The following is an 18397-nucleotide window of genomic DNA, read 5'->3' as shown; positions in this document are numbered from 1 at the left end:
ACAGATATTCATGTCACCCTAGTGATGACTTTCATTGAGCCCCATCACCAGGTCAATTTTTTTCTTTTGTCCAATACTTTAGCTTCTAACCAAATACCTGCACTACAAATTAATGACTTACCCATCAGCCTCAGTTGTACATTGTGTTTAGTGCTAATTAGCAAATATTAGCATGCTTCCACACTAAACTCCACACTAAAGAGGGTGAACATGGTAAATGTTGTCCCTGTCAGCATGTTAGCATGCTGATGTAAGCATTTAACTTAAAGCACAGCTGTGCCTAAGTACAGGCTCCCAGAGCCGCTAGCATGGCCATAGGCTCTTAGTCTTGCTTCAGACTATCGCTGCTGGATGCAGGCCAGTTTCCTCAAGCAGAGTCTGACACGGTTTTATTATCTTAATGACACAGTTTTATTATCTTAAGAATCATGTGTTTACCTGGAGGACCAGGGAGACCTGGAGGCCCTGGTAGAAATATAGGCGACGTCAGGATTTTCTCACTGGTCATCTGCTCAGGGATGTCAGCACTGTTTGACAGCATGGCAATCTTGAATAAAGATGCAGAAAATAATGACTGAATGAACAGGCATAAGTGAAGGAGTGATATATCAAATACAGAACATAGCCAACAAAAATACATATTCTTCCAAGGGTTGAAAGTCTTTTTTCCTTAATGTAGAAGTGATGTCAAACAGCCAAATGCGTAACAATCATTTGGTTGTCATTCCTAAAATGGTTTAACATACAATGATAAATAAAGTCCTGTAGTGTCAAACAGGACAGGAAAATTACACACTAAAGAGGCCAACTTCAAGTTAAATTATGTTAAAAGTATATTCCCTGCCAAAGATGAAAGGTGAGCCTCCATCTGCTACAAGCTGCAACCCAGACAGATGGAGGGCCAGGCAACCCCTCTGCATTATTCAACAAGACCAGGAGAGTTTTCCTGCTCTGTATGCTAAGAGGCATCCTTGGGAAAAGATCTTTGATCTCTGTATAACATAATGTGGATCTGGCAATCCCAGAGGGAAACATGTGAAAGACCTCGCTATGCTGCAAGGGCCTACAAATCAGAATGCATGCGCACAGACACACAGACACACACCGAGGTCGGTGGATCACCTGCTGATCAGTGAGCATTATGCAAGACTATATCCTGTGACAATGTGATCCTACATCCATACCTTCCCCTGATGCATATGAGTAAATTATAAGATATTCTCATATACCGTAATAATTTACAGTATTTTCATTTTGTTTTCTTAATATATTAACATTAAGAAAAAAGGCGTCATATACTGTATAGCTGCATGAGCACCGAGACCACACAGCTGGAAGCGATATATAATGTGTTACAGCAGAGGGTGTTGAGTGCCACTGTTGACAGACTCATGCTGAGATCGCCTGTGATTACACACAGGGAAATGTAACCCTACCGTTGAGTTTCACACAAACAGCCTACCAATTCTCACTTATGGTAGAAATCAGTAAAGGAAGTTGTTTTAGACATTTCCTTATTAGGAAATAAAGTGCTACAATAAATCTAAAGGAAATTTTAAAAATCAGCCTGCTGTTGTTTCTGAAATACTGTCAGGTATGGACTCCTTGGAGATAACGCGAGATCTTTAGGTGGTGATAAATAAACAGAGCAGTTCTGCAGATATTTACATTCAGCTGAATCAAGAAGGTGTGTTTAATGCCCACTGGGGCCTTTTGCGGTCAAGCACAGAATACTATAAAAAGCTGCAGGATTCTGATTTAAGATATAAATAGGGTAGTGTTACAGTTAAATTGAATAGATTCAATTTTGCATCTGTAAGATAGAAATTTGTGTTTTTTGTTATTATTATGACGTTTACCTTCTGTTTAAGCTGCAGGACAGACATCCTGATCTGGTGGAAATCGTCACACGTGGCTGAGCAAGTTCCAGCATTCATCACGTTGTCAGACTTCTCAAAGAGATGCACTGCTGGGAATTGGGAGTAAAAAAAATTCTGTCACAGAGGTTACAAATGTATGAAAATGTTTATTTCAGGAAAATCGTCAGAAAAAAGGAAAAACACAATATCACCTTGTTTACTAAATATGTGAAAAGATTAAGTATGATTTGAGCAAGCATGTATTAAAAAATGTTTACTAAAAAAATGTGTTAAAGCAATCCTGTTAAAAGAAAATTAATTAATGGTCGATATTCCCGAGTCACACAGTGGTAGTCTGGTGACAGTTTGATGGGTTGTTGTAAACTGTACGCGCTAACCAGGGGATGAGTGGCTTATACAGTGCAGGATAACTAACTGCCATTTGTGCGACCCGAGCGTTGGGGATCACTTAAAACCCTCGACTTAGGCAAGAAGGTGGTCTAGTAAATGTGTCAGAGTCACGGGGCAGACTAGTGCTGAGCCTATGTCTGATTACTGGCTTTGCAGAAGGTAAAATAATACAATATAATTACTTATTTCTATATTTTAACTATTAGACATAACATGGGTTACTTACTGTGGACATTTGTTTCTATGATTAAAGTTTAAGCAATAAACTTGCACAATCGTAAAAAGAGAAAAAACACAGTAGTAGAATGGGCTGTTCTCTACAAATGCATGTTTTATGGAAGAGTGAAAGTGTCACTATTTTCCCCACTACGTTACAAAGCAGCAGGACATAAAGCAGAATCATGACTATATGAACCATAATTTCTCACTCTCCAACTTCTCCTGAAATGTTATAGTAGGTAATGGAAGATAAACTCATGGGAGGAAGTAGCAAATCTGCAGCCCCTAACCGCTTCATTTGCAACTGAATATGGGGCAAAAAAATACTTTATTATCGCCTCAACTGCATCCAGCAAATCAAAAAAGACCAGGAGTCACAGGGGCAGCGGTATATTTGGGAGACAGAAATGTTCTGACATGCACAAGGAGCTGGGATGTGTAATGACTACCAGGTGTCTATGTTTGCCGTACCCCCAGCAACCTCCCTCCCCCATCTCTTTTTCTCCCACCAAATAATGCGCGATGAGCTCCACATCACAGTCAGATGTGCCCTTGAGTAAAGAGAAAATGTGTGAGTAAAAATACTATTCTCACCTCTCTCCCCCTTGGTGCATGTTTTCCCATCTTCTTCCAGGAAATAGCCTCTCTCACACTCACACCTGTAGCTCCCGACAGAATTGACGCAGATCTGAGAGCATGTAGTCGTGTTTTTGTCTGCACATTCGTTGATGTCTATATGTTGTAGTGGCAGACAGATACAGAAGAGAGACAACAAGCAAATTAAAGAAAGACAGAGTCAATTAACACACACATATCCAATGACATATTAACATACAGAAAAGCTATATTTTATACAATCTTACACTGTTACCACCATCTTGGCTCAAACTTTAGGTTGTAACATCAACTGCAGCATTCAGCAAAAGGATCTGATACAGTCAATATTCTACATATATGCCAAGCTCAGTTTTGAAATTGGGAATCAACCGAACCATCCAATCCAGAGATTGTGTGAAATAGTTAATACTGTAGACTTCCTGTACTTAAGGATTGCTATTAGATTGTGCAGGTCATCTTCTAACTAACAGGGCAAGCTCCACTCCACGTGCCTTCTAACACATTTACTTGTTAAAAAAATGAGAATGTAAAGCATATTCTTGTTTTTAAAAGACAAATTATATTCATGAGGTGTTGTACAAGGTCTCACCTAGACAGTAGGGCTTCTCTCGGTTTCTGTGGCGCTCACGGTCATAGCGGTAGCCGGGGTAACAGGTGCACACCACTCGACCAAAATGGTCAGTACACTGTTGCTCACAGGGGGCGCCAGCACACACATCATAGTCTGCAGAAATGAATTAGGCATTTCATCAGTGTGAACACAAAAGGGGGATCTCATATCCATCTACAGTGTCTGTCAGTTTGTTTAAGTTTTAAGTTTTTTTTTTTCAATTCTGTCATGGGTTATGAAACATTCAGTGAGGTTAAAATATAATAAAGTTAAGTGAGTAAGTCTGTTTAAGGACCAACAACCATATGGAACATGATGGGAGAGAATTCCAAAGTGATCACAAATACACAAGACAGACATCCAAAACATTTCCCCTACCTTCAGGAATGCACTGGCCCAACACAAACTTGAAGCCCTTGCAACATTTCCTTCTGTAAAATACCAAATGGACATAAGAAGACAAATCCAAAATACTTTATCACACAATAGGTAACCATATTTCCATATGGCGTGCATAATGTTTAACATGTAACTTTTACGGAAATGCAGAATTTGATGTGATCCAGTCTGTTTTTCCAATTGTGTTTGTTAATGTGGGAAACATCTTCATGAAGATTAATGTGGCCACACACACACACACACACACACACACACACACACACACACACACACACACACACACTTACTTTACGGCACCAGGGGCCTGTTGCACAAAACTAGGATAAGGGATTAAGCCGGGATATTCAAGTTATCCTAGATGAATTTAGCTTTGACTTGGTTGCACAAAAGCAGGTTGACTTAAACCCAGCCAAGTAACCATGGAGATTTATTCTTTGCACCAAACGTCCGTGTTTTACGAGATGGGAGTGGGAATGTGTTGGAATGCCACAAAGCTTCTTAATCTTTTTATTTTGGTGCTGTCACGCATCTGGGAGTGATACAAAAAAAACCCTGAATAATAGGCTACATTGTTTTACAGATATTCTTACAGTGTGTTTTGAAGTCACTTACTTCTTTTTCTAGTTTTTGTCCAGTCATGTTTGTTCTGTATGAACATTTATTGTAGAAAGATATTTAGAATTAGACATAGCTTATAGAGATTTGTGCATATGGTTGTAAAACCATATTGGTATTCTTGCATTGTGAATACGAGTTTGAAATTAAGCCTAGTCCTTAGGGTAAATTTCCCGAGGAACATGAATTCCCTCGGCTCACTTTTAAGGCAAAGTAGGCTAAATAATAAAACATTTTATTTATATAGTGCTTTACAGGCTACTCAAAGACACTTTACAGTAAAACCAGCACATTAAGCACATAAAAACAGACACAGCAATACAACAAACACATAAAACAAGCATATTAAAAGCAATTAAAACACAGTGTACAACTTTGTAAAAATGTGGAGTGACTAGTAGGTAGATCTTTTTAAATCCTTACGCATTAAACTGGTCCGCTATTGTCTGTTGGGCTTTTTTTCTCTGTCTGATGACAACAGCTGTATTTCCCTTTTTGCATATTATGTTTCACCTCCTCGTAATTTTCCATTAAAAGCTGCTGCTCAGCGGGTTAAAGATATGCCGCACGCGTCTTCTCCATTTCTGCATCAGTAAATCTGTGATCGATACCGTGGTCTATTTAAGAAAGCCGTGAACGTGCACTTATCCCAGCTATCTACAGCTGGCTTGACATAGCTTCACCTTCTCATCCTGGCTTGGCAAACGTGCAACCGATTAAGCCGCGATGAGCGGACCACACTAAGTCAAGCTGCGCTTTTTCAGTTATCCTGGATTTCTTCATTCTACTTTTGTGCAACAGGCCCCTGACCTGCTGTTGCATGTTTGTTTATGTCTGAATTACTGTTGAAATCCCCAGTTAGGTTGACTATGTTGACTTTGTGCCATTTCATATTTCTCTTCAAAATGTCCCTTTTGAATCCCTCATTATTGAGCAAATACTGAACTTTACTCTTCATCTATTCTGTTGCATCAATTTCTTTCCTGCTCACTTACATACTTCTATCCAATTCGCTCCAGAATTTTAATTCTAATCCATACATCGGCACTATAGATTTATGTCATTTATTAGAGGCCATGATGAATGAATAGATAAATTGCTATCCATCTATCCAAAGAGTTTGTGTTTGTGTGTCAGAGAGAAAACAATTTGATGAAATAATGTGAAGCAACAAATTAATGAGCCTTTCTTTAACTTTTTTAATCTTCTCTGTTGCATAATTTTTTCCCTCATCGGTGTTCAGTTTTATAAATACCAACTCTATAACATATTATTGCAATATTTTATCAGGACGAGTCATAGCGTTATGAGGTAATCATACCTCGCTCACACTCTAAGGAAAAGTGCTACCAGGTGTTACTTTCAAACAGGAGGTGAAAAAAAATCCAATTACACCATGAATTCATGGTAATATAGTGCAATGACACTCACTTTGATAGTGGTACTGAAAAATGATTACTCTGTAATGCTTTAAAGCTTTTATTTAGGAGCAGTTATGATGATGGGTCATTCCTATGGGCCTGTCTGATCATTTTACATAATGAAAGCTCTCCCCTCTCTGCTCACCAGCATTGAAAAACAATTTCATTGTCATTTATTTAAACATTTATTTTACGTAACATGATTTATCTTTGCTCAACCACATTTACTCTAGGAGAACAATACTCTAGGGCTAGCAGCTCTGTGAGGCTGAATGCTAACGTCCGCATGCTAACAGGTTCACAGCGACAATGTTAACATGCTGATGTTTAGCAAGTGCAATGGTCACCATGTTCACCATCTTAGTTGAGTGTGGTAGCGTGCAAACACTTGCTAATTAGTGCTCAACACATCACCTGCCCACAAGTATTGGACAAAATAAACATTTGACCTGATGAGGTTGATGAAAAGGTTTAGGGATCACCAAAGTTATTGATTCATCCTGAAGGGAACATGAATGTATGTACCAATAGTCATGAAAATCCATCCAAAAGAAATTTCACTTAAATCCACAAATGTCAACTTCACGGTGCTTGAGAAAAGTCAGGAGCTCAACAAAGTGAGTGGGATTGACTATGAATCTCTGTACAAAATATCTTGGCAATCCAGCCAATAGTTGCTGAGATATTTCAGTCTGGGCCAAAGTGGTGGACCGACTGACACACCTACATTGCCATCCCTAAAGCCATGCCGCTAATGTGGCTTAAAACTGTCAAAATTCCTGCTCCTCACACTACACCGTAGGAGACAAAGAGATCCAACACAAGAACATTTTTTGAGGGGAATGTTGTGGAAGAGTAAGAAGAGAAAAATATGTTACTGTATATGAAGATTTTTCTGGTGGATTTCTGAGATCTCTCTCTTAATGGCCCATTAGAGACTTGGAACAGAAAAAGAGTATATGACAGGATGTCTTAATTTAAGTTTCACATGTTATTACAGTACGATTTTCCATTTGCTACATCCAATTTTATTCAGGAATCAATCGATCAATAGACACGTCTAAAAAAACAAAAAGGTCATGCTTTTTGCAATAACATCCTTACAGAAATATAATCCTATATATAATATAGGATTATATAATAACTATAATAATATTATATAATAACTATAATCACTTACCGCACCACTGCAATCCCATGCGTCTACCTTCTATAGTCAAGTGCTTTTATTGTAATTTCCATGGGTACAGGATATACAGAGCAGCCAAGTACTTATTCACTCATACGACTTAATGTCTACCTAAAGAGGGACCATAAGAACCCCCCTCACTGCACTTGAGGCTCCCACTGAAGAACATTATCCTGCAACAATCTCATTTCAAATCTTTGATTAAAACACTTAACACTCAGGGGGCCCTCTATGAGGTGGGGGAAGGACACATGTAGTGCGTTTGTGCATCTAAAGTAGGGCTGTCAGCATTAACGCGTTAATCTCGAGGACCGAGCATAATGCGTTAATTTATTATTTTTGTTTTTTTTAAATCGTATTAATCGCATGCCGCCATTTATTAATTTATTTTCACTTCACTCGGCTTTGCGTCGTGCCTAACAGGCTACTATTTTGCCGTACTTCCTCGTAACACATCCTGCTGCTGCAGGAATAGCAACGCGGATTTCGGTGCCTCATTCTGGTGCCAATGATATGCCTGCACTTCTCTCTGATGCTCTGAAACAGACGTTACAGGCAACAGAAACATTGCTGCACATGACGCTAGTTAACACTACACTTGACAGCAGCTAACGTTAGCCTACCGCTAGCTAGTAGCTGGATTAAACACGGTTACAATGCTGGCAGCTAACGCTAAACGGTGTAAAGTTTGACTGTATTTCACTGTAGAGGATTCCGACACCGGGATGTAACAATCTGCAGCTGCCGTCGGAGAAACACAGACGGTGCGTTCAATGAAACTGGTAATTTACAGCCTTGTGGTGCATTCAAAGTTGTTGTTAAATGCCCTTTTCCCATCTGGTGGTTGTTTTTGTCATTCAACAGCTATTTACTAGTGAAATAAGTTATTGTTATAGTGATTACATTATTATTAAACATTTAATTTTGACGATATGGCCTTAGCAATAAACAAGCCATTCTTTAATGTCGGCAACTGTTTAGTACCCTTCTTTTTTTTTTTACTTTCTTAAAAGTATTGGTTCAGGCACCGTTAAGGCATCGGTACCGTTTTAAAAGTACCGCTTTTGCACCGGTATCCAAACCAACAATACCCAACTCTAATATTGACTCTAGATTCAAATATGTGACTAGATTAAATATATAATAAACAAATACAAATCTTAAAATCAAGTTCATAAAGTCACTTTCTTTGCATTCATTTGATTCCCAATCAAGATGACTTTCCATTGTTAATATGTACTTAAAAACAGTTCTGAAACGCAAAATAATATAATTTTAATCATGTGATAAAACATGCGATTAATCGCGATTAACTATAGAAATTCAACGATTAATCACGATTAAGAAAATGTAATCGCTGACAGCCCTAATCTAAATATACTGTGTGTGCAGTTTTGTGCGCAAGTGTTTCATTGAGGGGATTCTACACATGAAGGAAGATATGGGGAATTGAAGATTGTTCAGATATTGAATCTGAATGATCAAACGGATGTCCATTGGTGATTTAAACAAGTGACGTACTAACGGAGGCACAGATTCATGCACAGTGCACACACTATACGTACAAGCGTCACTGTATCTAATAACTGTACAGCCTCACAGGGATGCGAGCACTCAAAGTCTTGTTAAGTTATTTAGTATGTTCGTTTTTTTATGTACTGTATGGTACTGTAGTTTGCTACAGTACACCTTAAATGTTTTTTTTTAATAAACGTAGGGTATTTATTAAGTATGGAAGTACTATGTCTTATATTTTACGCTAAGATAACTGCAGTAAAATGCACTAATGCATGCCAAACTGGAAAGTTGTTTCTGTCTGTCTTTCAATTTGTGTAAGTGAATTACATCTCAGCATATGTTGTGGTGTTTGTGGGTGGGAGAGTGCTGATCTAAGGATGGTTTCCTGTGTGACCCAATATTTCACGTCACAATAACATCCCCATGAGGACAGAAGGCACTTATAGCAAATAACCAGCTTATCAAAATAACCAGGGTTAGTTGAACAATCATGAGAAAAACAAACATCTATGTCCGTCTCCAGAAGATCCTGAGACAGGCGACAACATCCCACGGAAACTAAGTTCATATCTGTGTTGAAGTTAATTTTGTACTGAACTGTATCTTTATTAAATTATCATTCAGGGAAATGCTTATTAGCCCTATAACATTCTACCTTATTGTACTTTCTCTCATATCATTAAATAAACAAGTCTGAAATCTGAGTGATATTTAGTTACTTGGCAGATTAAAGCACTTTTAAAACAAAATTACAGTATTATCTGGCATTTTCCATTTGGACAAATTGTTTTAATTTAAAATTATTGATTTCTTATGTTGTCCCTTTGATAACCTTTTGTTTTGACACCAAAACAGGCAGACCAGGAGAAGTAGACATGTAAAACCGAGATGATAATGATATGAGCCGTCTACAAGTTAAAACAACATGCATAGTAAAGACACTGGGTGATGGATACTAAGCTGAAGGTCAATGCACTAAAGCAATAAAATAAGCTCAAACCAACTACATGATTTATTGTCTGGGGGTGGAAAACCAGTCAGGTCTTTGATATGGAGGGTCTCAGAAATAAACTGCTTATACATGGAAAGAACATTTCTCATCACAAACCTGATACCAGTAGAATATGTTAGCGCTGACATTTGTTTTAAATTTGGGTTTAAGTGTTATTGTCTAGTTAGAACATTCAAATGAATGCACTGCACTGACTGCAGTCATACTATTGCCTGCTTTAGAGATATTTTGGTCAAATGACATGTTGTGGCAATGGTTATCTGCAATAAGTGCTTGCAGTTCCAACACAGCTTTCTTAGAATGTTAAGTGTTTGAGTCGCTTGGGGTTAAATTTGAATGTTTTCCTACGATGGAGGGCCAACTTAACTCTTTACAAAATTTTCGTAAATGCAGTGTGTATGAAGAGTGTGAATGATCTCCAGCCTCTGCTACAGCACACAGATGCTTTAATGAAAAAGGATATCATTATTTCCAAACATCTTTGTTTATATTCTAACAACTGTCTGAGTCAACATCTGGTATTAATTGAAGGCTATTTAACAGTCCACCTCAGCTCCTGTCACTGTGTTTGAATAGCAGAAACAGCTCCGATCTAAATCACTCTCCACAGCGACACACTAGGGGACAGTCAATGAGCATGATATGAATGTGCGTTTGTTGTTTCAGCATTTAATAGAATAACTCCTATTCAAAAGATTAAGCATGGGTAATTAGAGATGAAGCGCTTTATAATACTCAGTTCACAAAACAAGACCATGCTGAGTCATTATGCACAGAGCCTTAGCACCTTTCAAAACCACAGCTAAGAATACAATGCTGTGCTGTGTTAGTTGCTCAAGTACTTCATGCAAATCAGCAAACAAATTCAAAACACGTGGATTTCATTCATATTAATGAGTGAGAACAACGAGGAAAGATATCCCAAATGCATTCAGGACACTTTTCCACAAGAATATCAATGAGTTTCCAGAGTCACATGCCCACATACATCAATACCAGCTTGTTGACTGACATTTAACTTCAGATGTGTTAGAGTCCTGCACTTGTTCAAATTTGAGCAGATCATAGACAATCTGATTGTTTTGCCACCTGTTCCTTTTTTTCCCCCCTTTCTTCCTAATAGGTCATTTCATTTTGCCAGTGATCCATATCATTTTACAGCCCCCCTCTGAAATCTAGACATAGATTAGTCTGACCTCAGTTACCCGGGGTGAACCATAAGCACTCTAATTACCTTATAAACAGTGGACCTCCCCTGAACCAACAAGGTGGAACGGCCTGGCCTGGCTTTGTCTTTTAATGAAACACACTAATTCACACCGACACACGAGTTAAAGTGGAAGCAACTATAGCATGAGCAAAAACTGCACACGAATGATGCATACAGTACATGCACCTTCACGAGAGGCCCTCTTCATCACATCCCAGCATACTCTTCTCTGTAACACGGATAACAATTACAAAACTAAAGGGTATCACACACACAAACACGCACAGCTGTGAGACAACACATGCAGTCTGCTCAGTGGAGGCTTATTTGTCTACCAATGATATACAAAAGCATGTCTGCATTCCACTCAAGAGAAAATGTTTGTTGAAGTAGAAAGGACACAACTTCCACACTGGAAGCCTGTTCATACTGAATGGTGTGGATTGAGACACATAAAAAACATGTTAATCAATTAATAATAGCCTAATTAACAATAATTTAGATAATATAATGATCACCATTAATGGAAACAAAAATGTTGCAGCTTATGTAAGGACTTGCTGCTTTTCTCCGTTTTGTATAATTGTAAATGAATATCTCTGAGTTTTGGTCGGACAACACAAGTGATCTGAAGCCGTCACATTGGGCTCTGGAAAGTTGTGATGGACATGTTTCATTATTTTTGGACAGTTCATAGACTACATGATTCATTTAGTTGCATCCCTAATTATTTTAGTTGCCCACATACTGTAGACTTTTGTTGTAGAAGTGTCGCTTAGCTTGTCGATTTGTTGCAAGGTGCCAAGGGGCAGTGCACAGTAGCACAATGAGCAAGCAGGCCTCAAGCGGAATAAAAAAGGGAGATAGATTGGGAAATTACAAAGAAAAACCAAAGGCTTCTTGTCTTGACTTATGTGTTTATCGACCTCACTCACCAGCGACGTTTGCTTGCATTGTGAGCACAAGGTTAATAGCCTTAATATCATTAGCATTATGCAATTAGAAGTTAAGACACCATTAATCGAGGACGACTAAAAAAAACGTAGTTTGTTTTACTTTTTTTTACAAAAGTAGCCTACATAGGAAACAAAGACACACATACATGTTGTTACATAACAGCATATAACTGAAACAAAACAAAAATCACAGCTGAAAAAATGACTGAAATTTAATTTTCCAACAGCTGCTAATCTGCTCATTATTCGAAATATCAACTTCCCCCAGAGATCTGACTCCACATTATTTGCCTACTTGTAAACTACACTCTACACTTTAGTCTATCCTTGGGAGTCCTCTACAGCTCAGACTTTGCCCTCTTCTTCTTCTTCTCTCCCTTAGCATCACTGTTTGGCCTTGTTATCACATTCCACATTAGTGATTGCTAAGCTCCTGATAATCAACTCTTCTTTGCCACTCTCACCATGAATTTCCGTTGCATCTTGCATCATTGTCAGGAATAATTGCCTCGGCCTATCATTCTATCTGAATGAAGAAGCTGCACTTTTTTTCCAAGAAAATCTTACCCTCTACAAGATGTCATTATTGTCAAGACCATGGCAGCTCACTGGCTCCTGTTTACCCTGCCAAGCATTTGGTATGAGTCTTAGTCAACTAACTCTTGTGCAAAACCCACAACAAAGGCACAACCCATTCAGTTAGTTTGCACAAACCATTTGTTAAATCACATGTTACCTCATCAACAATAAATTAATCTTCCGTCTCTTGGACTGCCGCAGTTCCCTCCAGTCTCCAGTTTCTTCAGCTCATCAAGATGTAGACTATATAGTAATCCACAACACAATTCTTCATCATTTCATGTATTCTGCAGATACACTGGCTTATTAATATTCTGTACTCTCTCCACTAGCATGGTCAATGCTCCACTCACTCTCAACTCTACACAGATTAAAGTACTCTCCTCTTCCTACAGTCACGATGGACTCTGCATTTCATGACTTGTATGTACTACTACTTAAACTCCATAAATAACAAAGAGGATAGGATATTTAATGCTATGTGTTATGGACAACCATATATTTATAGCAGTTTAAGTTCTGTCACTTTCATATAAACCCATTCAGTTATGCTTCAGAACACTTGCACACACCACACATGACTCCCTCTCTGCAGTTTCAGGGTCACCACAGTTTAATATAAATAAATGAACAAAAAAGGTACACTGCACTTTGTTAGGCCTCTTGGTTTGGACGTTTGTTCTGGAGATTCACATTATGTCATTAAGAAATAAAACTCCAGCCGGTTAAACTGTGTCCTATTTCTGTAAGCACACACTGGTCGTCATGACAAACAGGACATAAAGTTAAGCAACACAATAGCAATTCCAGAACTAGACAAAATACAGCATATTAAGAGGGACAGTTTCTTCTGCTGCTGCTGCAGCCAAAAAACAACCCCCAATGGGAGCAAGTTTATAGGTACACATAAAGAAAAGTATAGAAAGTATGTCTTCAGAATGTCTGGATACCATTGTGTTTTCCTAACCTCCAAACTGAAAAAAACTTCACTCTTGGAAAGATAATTTATTCTGCTAAAAATACTACACTCGGAAAAGCAAGGAATCAGACTTGATTGTTGCCATAATGTTCTCCATAGAGGCACACTTTAAGTCATGATTCCCAATGCACTAACATTCCTCTTTCAAATGGGTTGCTGTTAGAACAGCTATGCTGTATCATGTCTAATTATTGTCAGTAATTATAATGTAATTACAGGCGATTGTTTAGAGATGCCATAAAAGGTAAACGATGTTGGAGAAATATGTTTTTCCACAAGCTGATATCTGTCTGTTGGAGGCAGGCCATTACAGACAACAGTTGTAGCATTATAAACCCAAAGCACTTAGCAGTATAACTCAGCGTGATGACTAAAGGGACATTTCATAGACTGAGGGGTCCAACAACCCAGCTGCAAAATAAAACTATTTAGTTGGCCTTTTAAATGACAAATATCCTATTAAAATAAAATCCCCTCTCTTTCCATTTATAAAAAAAAAAAAATTCTATCTGTATCTAGGCTGAGTGCATATTTATGTCTGCCCAGAGAAATAATGGCGCCCCATTTGATCACTAGCATGGTACATTAACATAACCTATTGGTTAATGACTGTTGAACTCGTCCGTGACAGTCAGACAGCTTTGGTACAATACCCCTTGGTAAGGCCCCATATTTAAAACAAACAAGCAGTCTGGTTAGAAAATTGTGTATGCCTCGCTCAATTAAATGTCACTAATTCAAAACTCTGCTTTTAAGTCTTGCCCTTCTGTTTTCATTGTCTCTCTTGTGACACAATGGTAATAGGAAGGCTTGGTAAATGTAAAAAAACAAAGTAGGAAAATATGCTGTACATGTACAAACACAATAAAGTCACAAGTTGAAGGAAACTGTTGCTGCTAGTTATAGAAAAGTCTGGTATTGTGGTTGCTGTTGTCTATCAAAAGAATAATTTAACATTTTGAGAAATAAACCTTTTCTTGGTTGTAGAGACGCACTGATTACAACTTTCTAGGCCAATTCCGATTCTTCATTGAGTTTGACCAACCGATACCGATTTTAGCCGATTCCAATTTAATTTTTTCTAACCACTTTACAGCACACACAAATATTTATTTTCTCTCTTTTCTTTAATAGAAAATTTTACATTTTGCATAGAACATAGAAACATTTTTTAATAGACAATCAATCGCTATAAAATAGAACTATATAAATTACTCCTGGTGTGGGAAATTAACACACATCTAAAGTGCAATGTTATGAAAGAACCATTTCCTTCTTTTCACATCCAATATCCAACAAAAAAAATTTGATACATTTAGCAACTAAACTTCTGTATGAAAACAGGTAATGGCAATAAAATAATGAAAATAAAATAAATATAGCCTTAGGTATAAAGATATTTCTCAAAACACACACAGGCCTGTTTGAACGTCAACAGTAACGTTACCTGAAAACAGCGTGTAGTTCCTTTTTTTAGCAAGTTTGCTTTATGTGTCATTGTGCATAAATATGAACAATACTGTCAACAGGCTTATCTGCTAACGTTAGCTACCGACGGTTACCTCGGAACAATCCAGCAAATAGAGGGTACCCTAGTGAGCCGTTACCTGAAACGGATGATTTAACGTCACCGCTCATTTTACACACAGTTTAGCAACAAAACTAAACGCTGAGGGAAGATTACTACGTTTTGAATGTTGGTTTTGAGCGCTACGCATCCCCACTAACCTGGAAAGCGTTTTAAACAGTAACGTTAATACAGCGTGTCGGAGGAATACAGCATCTCTTTTTTTAATTTTTTTAAATACAGCGTCTCCTACAGCAGAGGGGGAGAGGCAGAGGGACCACAGCGTTCGCTAGCGTTAGCTTCTTGTCTCATCTGGGGTCTGACGAACAGTAAATTCATCAAAGTCAGTGTGCCCAACGCTATTTTCCGATAAACTGTAGCTGTCATATTTCACGGACCCGCGTGAGTGCGGTTTTCATGTTCCAGTTTAGCCTCAGAGGGGAGAGAGCGCGACTGACCGTTCGCCTGAGATCAGTAGAGCAGACGGCTCAACAGCTGATTGAGCGGCAGTGTGCTGCTACATGCATATAGCGGAAACCCTGCGTGTGCACGTTTGATGCTGATGCTATGTTAATCATGCGGCGCCAGAGTGCATTTGACCGGCATAACATCAGCATATGTCAGACTGACCGGCAGGTCGCCGGTCATGGCCGATGACGTAAAAATCGACCAATTCTGGTCACCAGCCGGTCAATCGGTGCATCTCTACTTGGTTTCTACGGTGGCCCTGAAGTGCAAATCACAACATCAAATAGAAAAACGCAACTGCAAATCATAAAACACGACCGCAAACATGAAAACACGACAGCAAACATGAAAACACGACAGCAAATATGAAAACAAAACGGCATTAACTTCTACCGGAAAAGGTAGGGCCTATCTAGCAGAGGACGGAGCCTCCTGATTGGACAGACGGACTGTCTCTCTGTTAAAAGTAGGTGCTTTTCCGTGTTTTTCATCTCTCCTTCCTGTTAAAAGACAGACAGTCCGTTTGTCCAATCAGGAGGGTCCGTCCTCTGCTAGATAGGCCCTACCTTTTCCGGTAGAAGTTAATGCTGTTAATGCTTCATATTTGCTGTCGTGTTTTCCTATTTTGCTGTCGTGTTTTCGTATTTGCTGTCGTGTTTTCCTATTTGCCGTTGTGTTTTATGATTTGCCGTTGCGTTTTTCTATTTGCTGTTGTGATTTGCACTTCAGGGCCACCGTAGTTGCAGAACGTTGAATGGGAAGATTGATTCCACTCTAATATCTGTATGTTCAATATAAAGCTACAGCCAGCAGCCGGTTAGCTTAGCTTAGCATTAAGATTGCAAAACAGGGGGAAACAACTTGTCTGGCTCTGTTCAAAGATAATAAAACCAATCTACCAGCAACTCTAAAGCTTACTAATTAACATGTTATATTTTGTTTATTTATTCGTATAGTGTAAAAGCAATCACCTGTTCCAGCTTCGTATTCATCATATCCTTAAGAGTGGTATCAATCTCATCATAGGCAATAAGGCAAATAAGTGTATTTACCAAAATGCAGAACTATACCTTTAAAACAACTGTATGCAGACTACAGAATAATGCATATTAATTGAATCAGTGTTTTGCCAACAAGACTCTCACAGTGCCTGCATGTAACCAGCTTGGCTTGGGTGTGAGGTTCACCACAGTGAGCCCACATTACCATCCCAAATCAAAAACAGTAAACAAGCCTGCCTGACCAATATGCAGCCATATAGGGAACAAATTAAGAAGGGTCACTAGAAATAAGGACCTCTCCCCATTTTAGCTCTACAATCCATCTGCTGTTAGCAGCTACTTTGGCCACGTACAGCACTCCCGCTGTGCTGGCATCTGCAACATAATCCAACAAAACCGGCAGTTTTTCAATGAGACTCACTGCAGCAAAGCACTTCAGCTTTGCTCAGCTTTGGCAGACAGCTGGAGCCTAAATACTACCAGTCAGCTATAACAGAGGCAGCCCAGGCCTCTGCCTCTTTGTTGGATTTCCTCAGTGGTGTTCCAGGCTCAAACAAATCACATTTGACACTGACCACATGTTATATAATGTTTAGTGTAATCCATAATGAAATCTGTCTGTTTTTATGTCACATTTTTAGTTGAGAAACTCAAACTTTGATTTATATAAACTTTCACTTACAAAGCTGAGGACAAGTGCAGAGGTGTGTGTGATGTCTCTGATACTGACACTTCAGGAAATGATACAGACCACAGCTGTCTGTGGACTGTTACAGTAAACCGTCATCAGCCCTTCCATGTGTTTTTAACTCAAACCATTCTACTGGACACAAGCCAGATATTACCAGTTCCCCTCAAAAACTGAGGTTACTGTGAAAGCGTGCAACCTCCACAATCAGGGAAAAGTTTAAAACAATCATTATTAATAATTTAATTAATGTGTTATCTGTTAACAGATTTAACAGCTCATTACATTAACAGAGGGAAAAGGCTGCTAAAAGATAAGCACTGCAATATCAATAGCCATACTATGGAAATGGTGCAAAATGGGTTTTAAGAAAACTGGTTCCTAAAAAACTGGCCACCTGAAAGGTGAACTAAAATCAACAGTAGCTTATAAGAGATTTACGGCCATTAAAATGTAAAAAGCAGATGTTCTTTTTTTTCTCGGCTTAGACCTTTCAGTAGTTGGAGTTGGTTTACTGTCTCATAACCCATGATGATTTAACTAGAAATATATAAAGTACAATTTAAAAAAGAGCTCTCAATCAATAAATCAATCTACAATCCATTTAAGCACATAACAATGGGGCTTCAAGCCGGTACGCGAGACATCAATCATACAGTTAATTTACAGAGGAAATTGAAACGACGCAACAGCATTGGGAGCATCAAATGAAGTGTTATAAAGCTACGAGAGGTGACTGGTACCTCTTTGTGTTCAGAAGACTGGATGTATTGAATTTTGATATCTACGGCTTACATGTTCCGTTTTTGTCATGTGTGTTTGACCAAGACATCTAGCATCTACAGCCCTGTTTTTAGCTATGCTGTCAGTATACACTTTGGTCTAAGGTGAAATATTTAACAACTATAGAATGGATCGCCATGAAATTTTGTACAGACATTAGTGGTCTTCACAGAATGAATCACATACTTTGGTGATGCGCTGACTTTTTCTTTGCCACCATGAGGTTGACATTTGTGGATTTAAGTGAAATGGATGGATTGCCATGAAAATTGATATGTGGGATATCTGATATAAG

The 18397-nt window shown here is 38.5% G+C and overlaps 1 protein-coding gene across 2 annotated transcripts in view; it reads right to left on the bottom strand.

Moving 5' to 3' along the window:
- The window catches only part of ccbe1 (collagen and calcium binding EGF domains 1), a 38312-nt gene that overhangs the window by 5665 nt on the left and 14250 nt on the right, over positions 1–18397 (bottom strand). Inside the window, exons 3-7 of one of the 2 annotated variants that reach the window (XM_078271073.1) lie at positions 4096–4148; positions 3697–3831; positions 3084–3221; positions 1860–1966; positions 439–547 (exon numbers count right to left, since the gene is read on the bottom strand). In XM_078271073.1, the coding sequence (XP_078127199.1) occupies positions 439–547; positions 1860–1966; positions 3084–3221; positions 3697–3831; positions 4096–4148 (542 nt within the window). Of the gene's footprint in view, positions 1–438; positions 548–1859; positions 1970–3083; positions 3222–3696; positions 3832–4095; positions 4149–18397 lie in introns of both variants that reach the window. The other variant, XM_078271072.1, reaches the window with a different exon arrangement.

Source organism: Sander vitreus, chromosome 16 (assembly GCF_031162955.1).
Source record: "Sander vitreus isolate 19-12246 chromosome 16, sanVit1, whole genome shotgun sequence".
NCBI lineage: Eukaryota > Metazoa > Chordata > Actinopteri > Perciformes > Percidae > Sander > Sander vitreus.
Note: the sequence above shows the minus strand (reverse complement) of the source record. Positions and strands in the feature narration are given on the sequence as shown.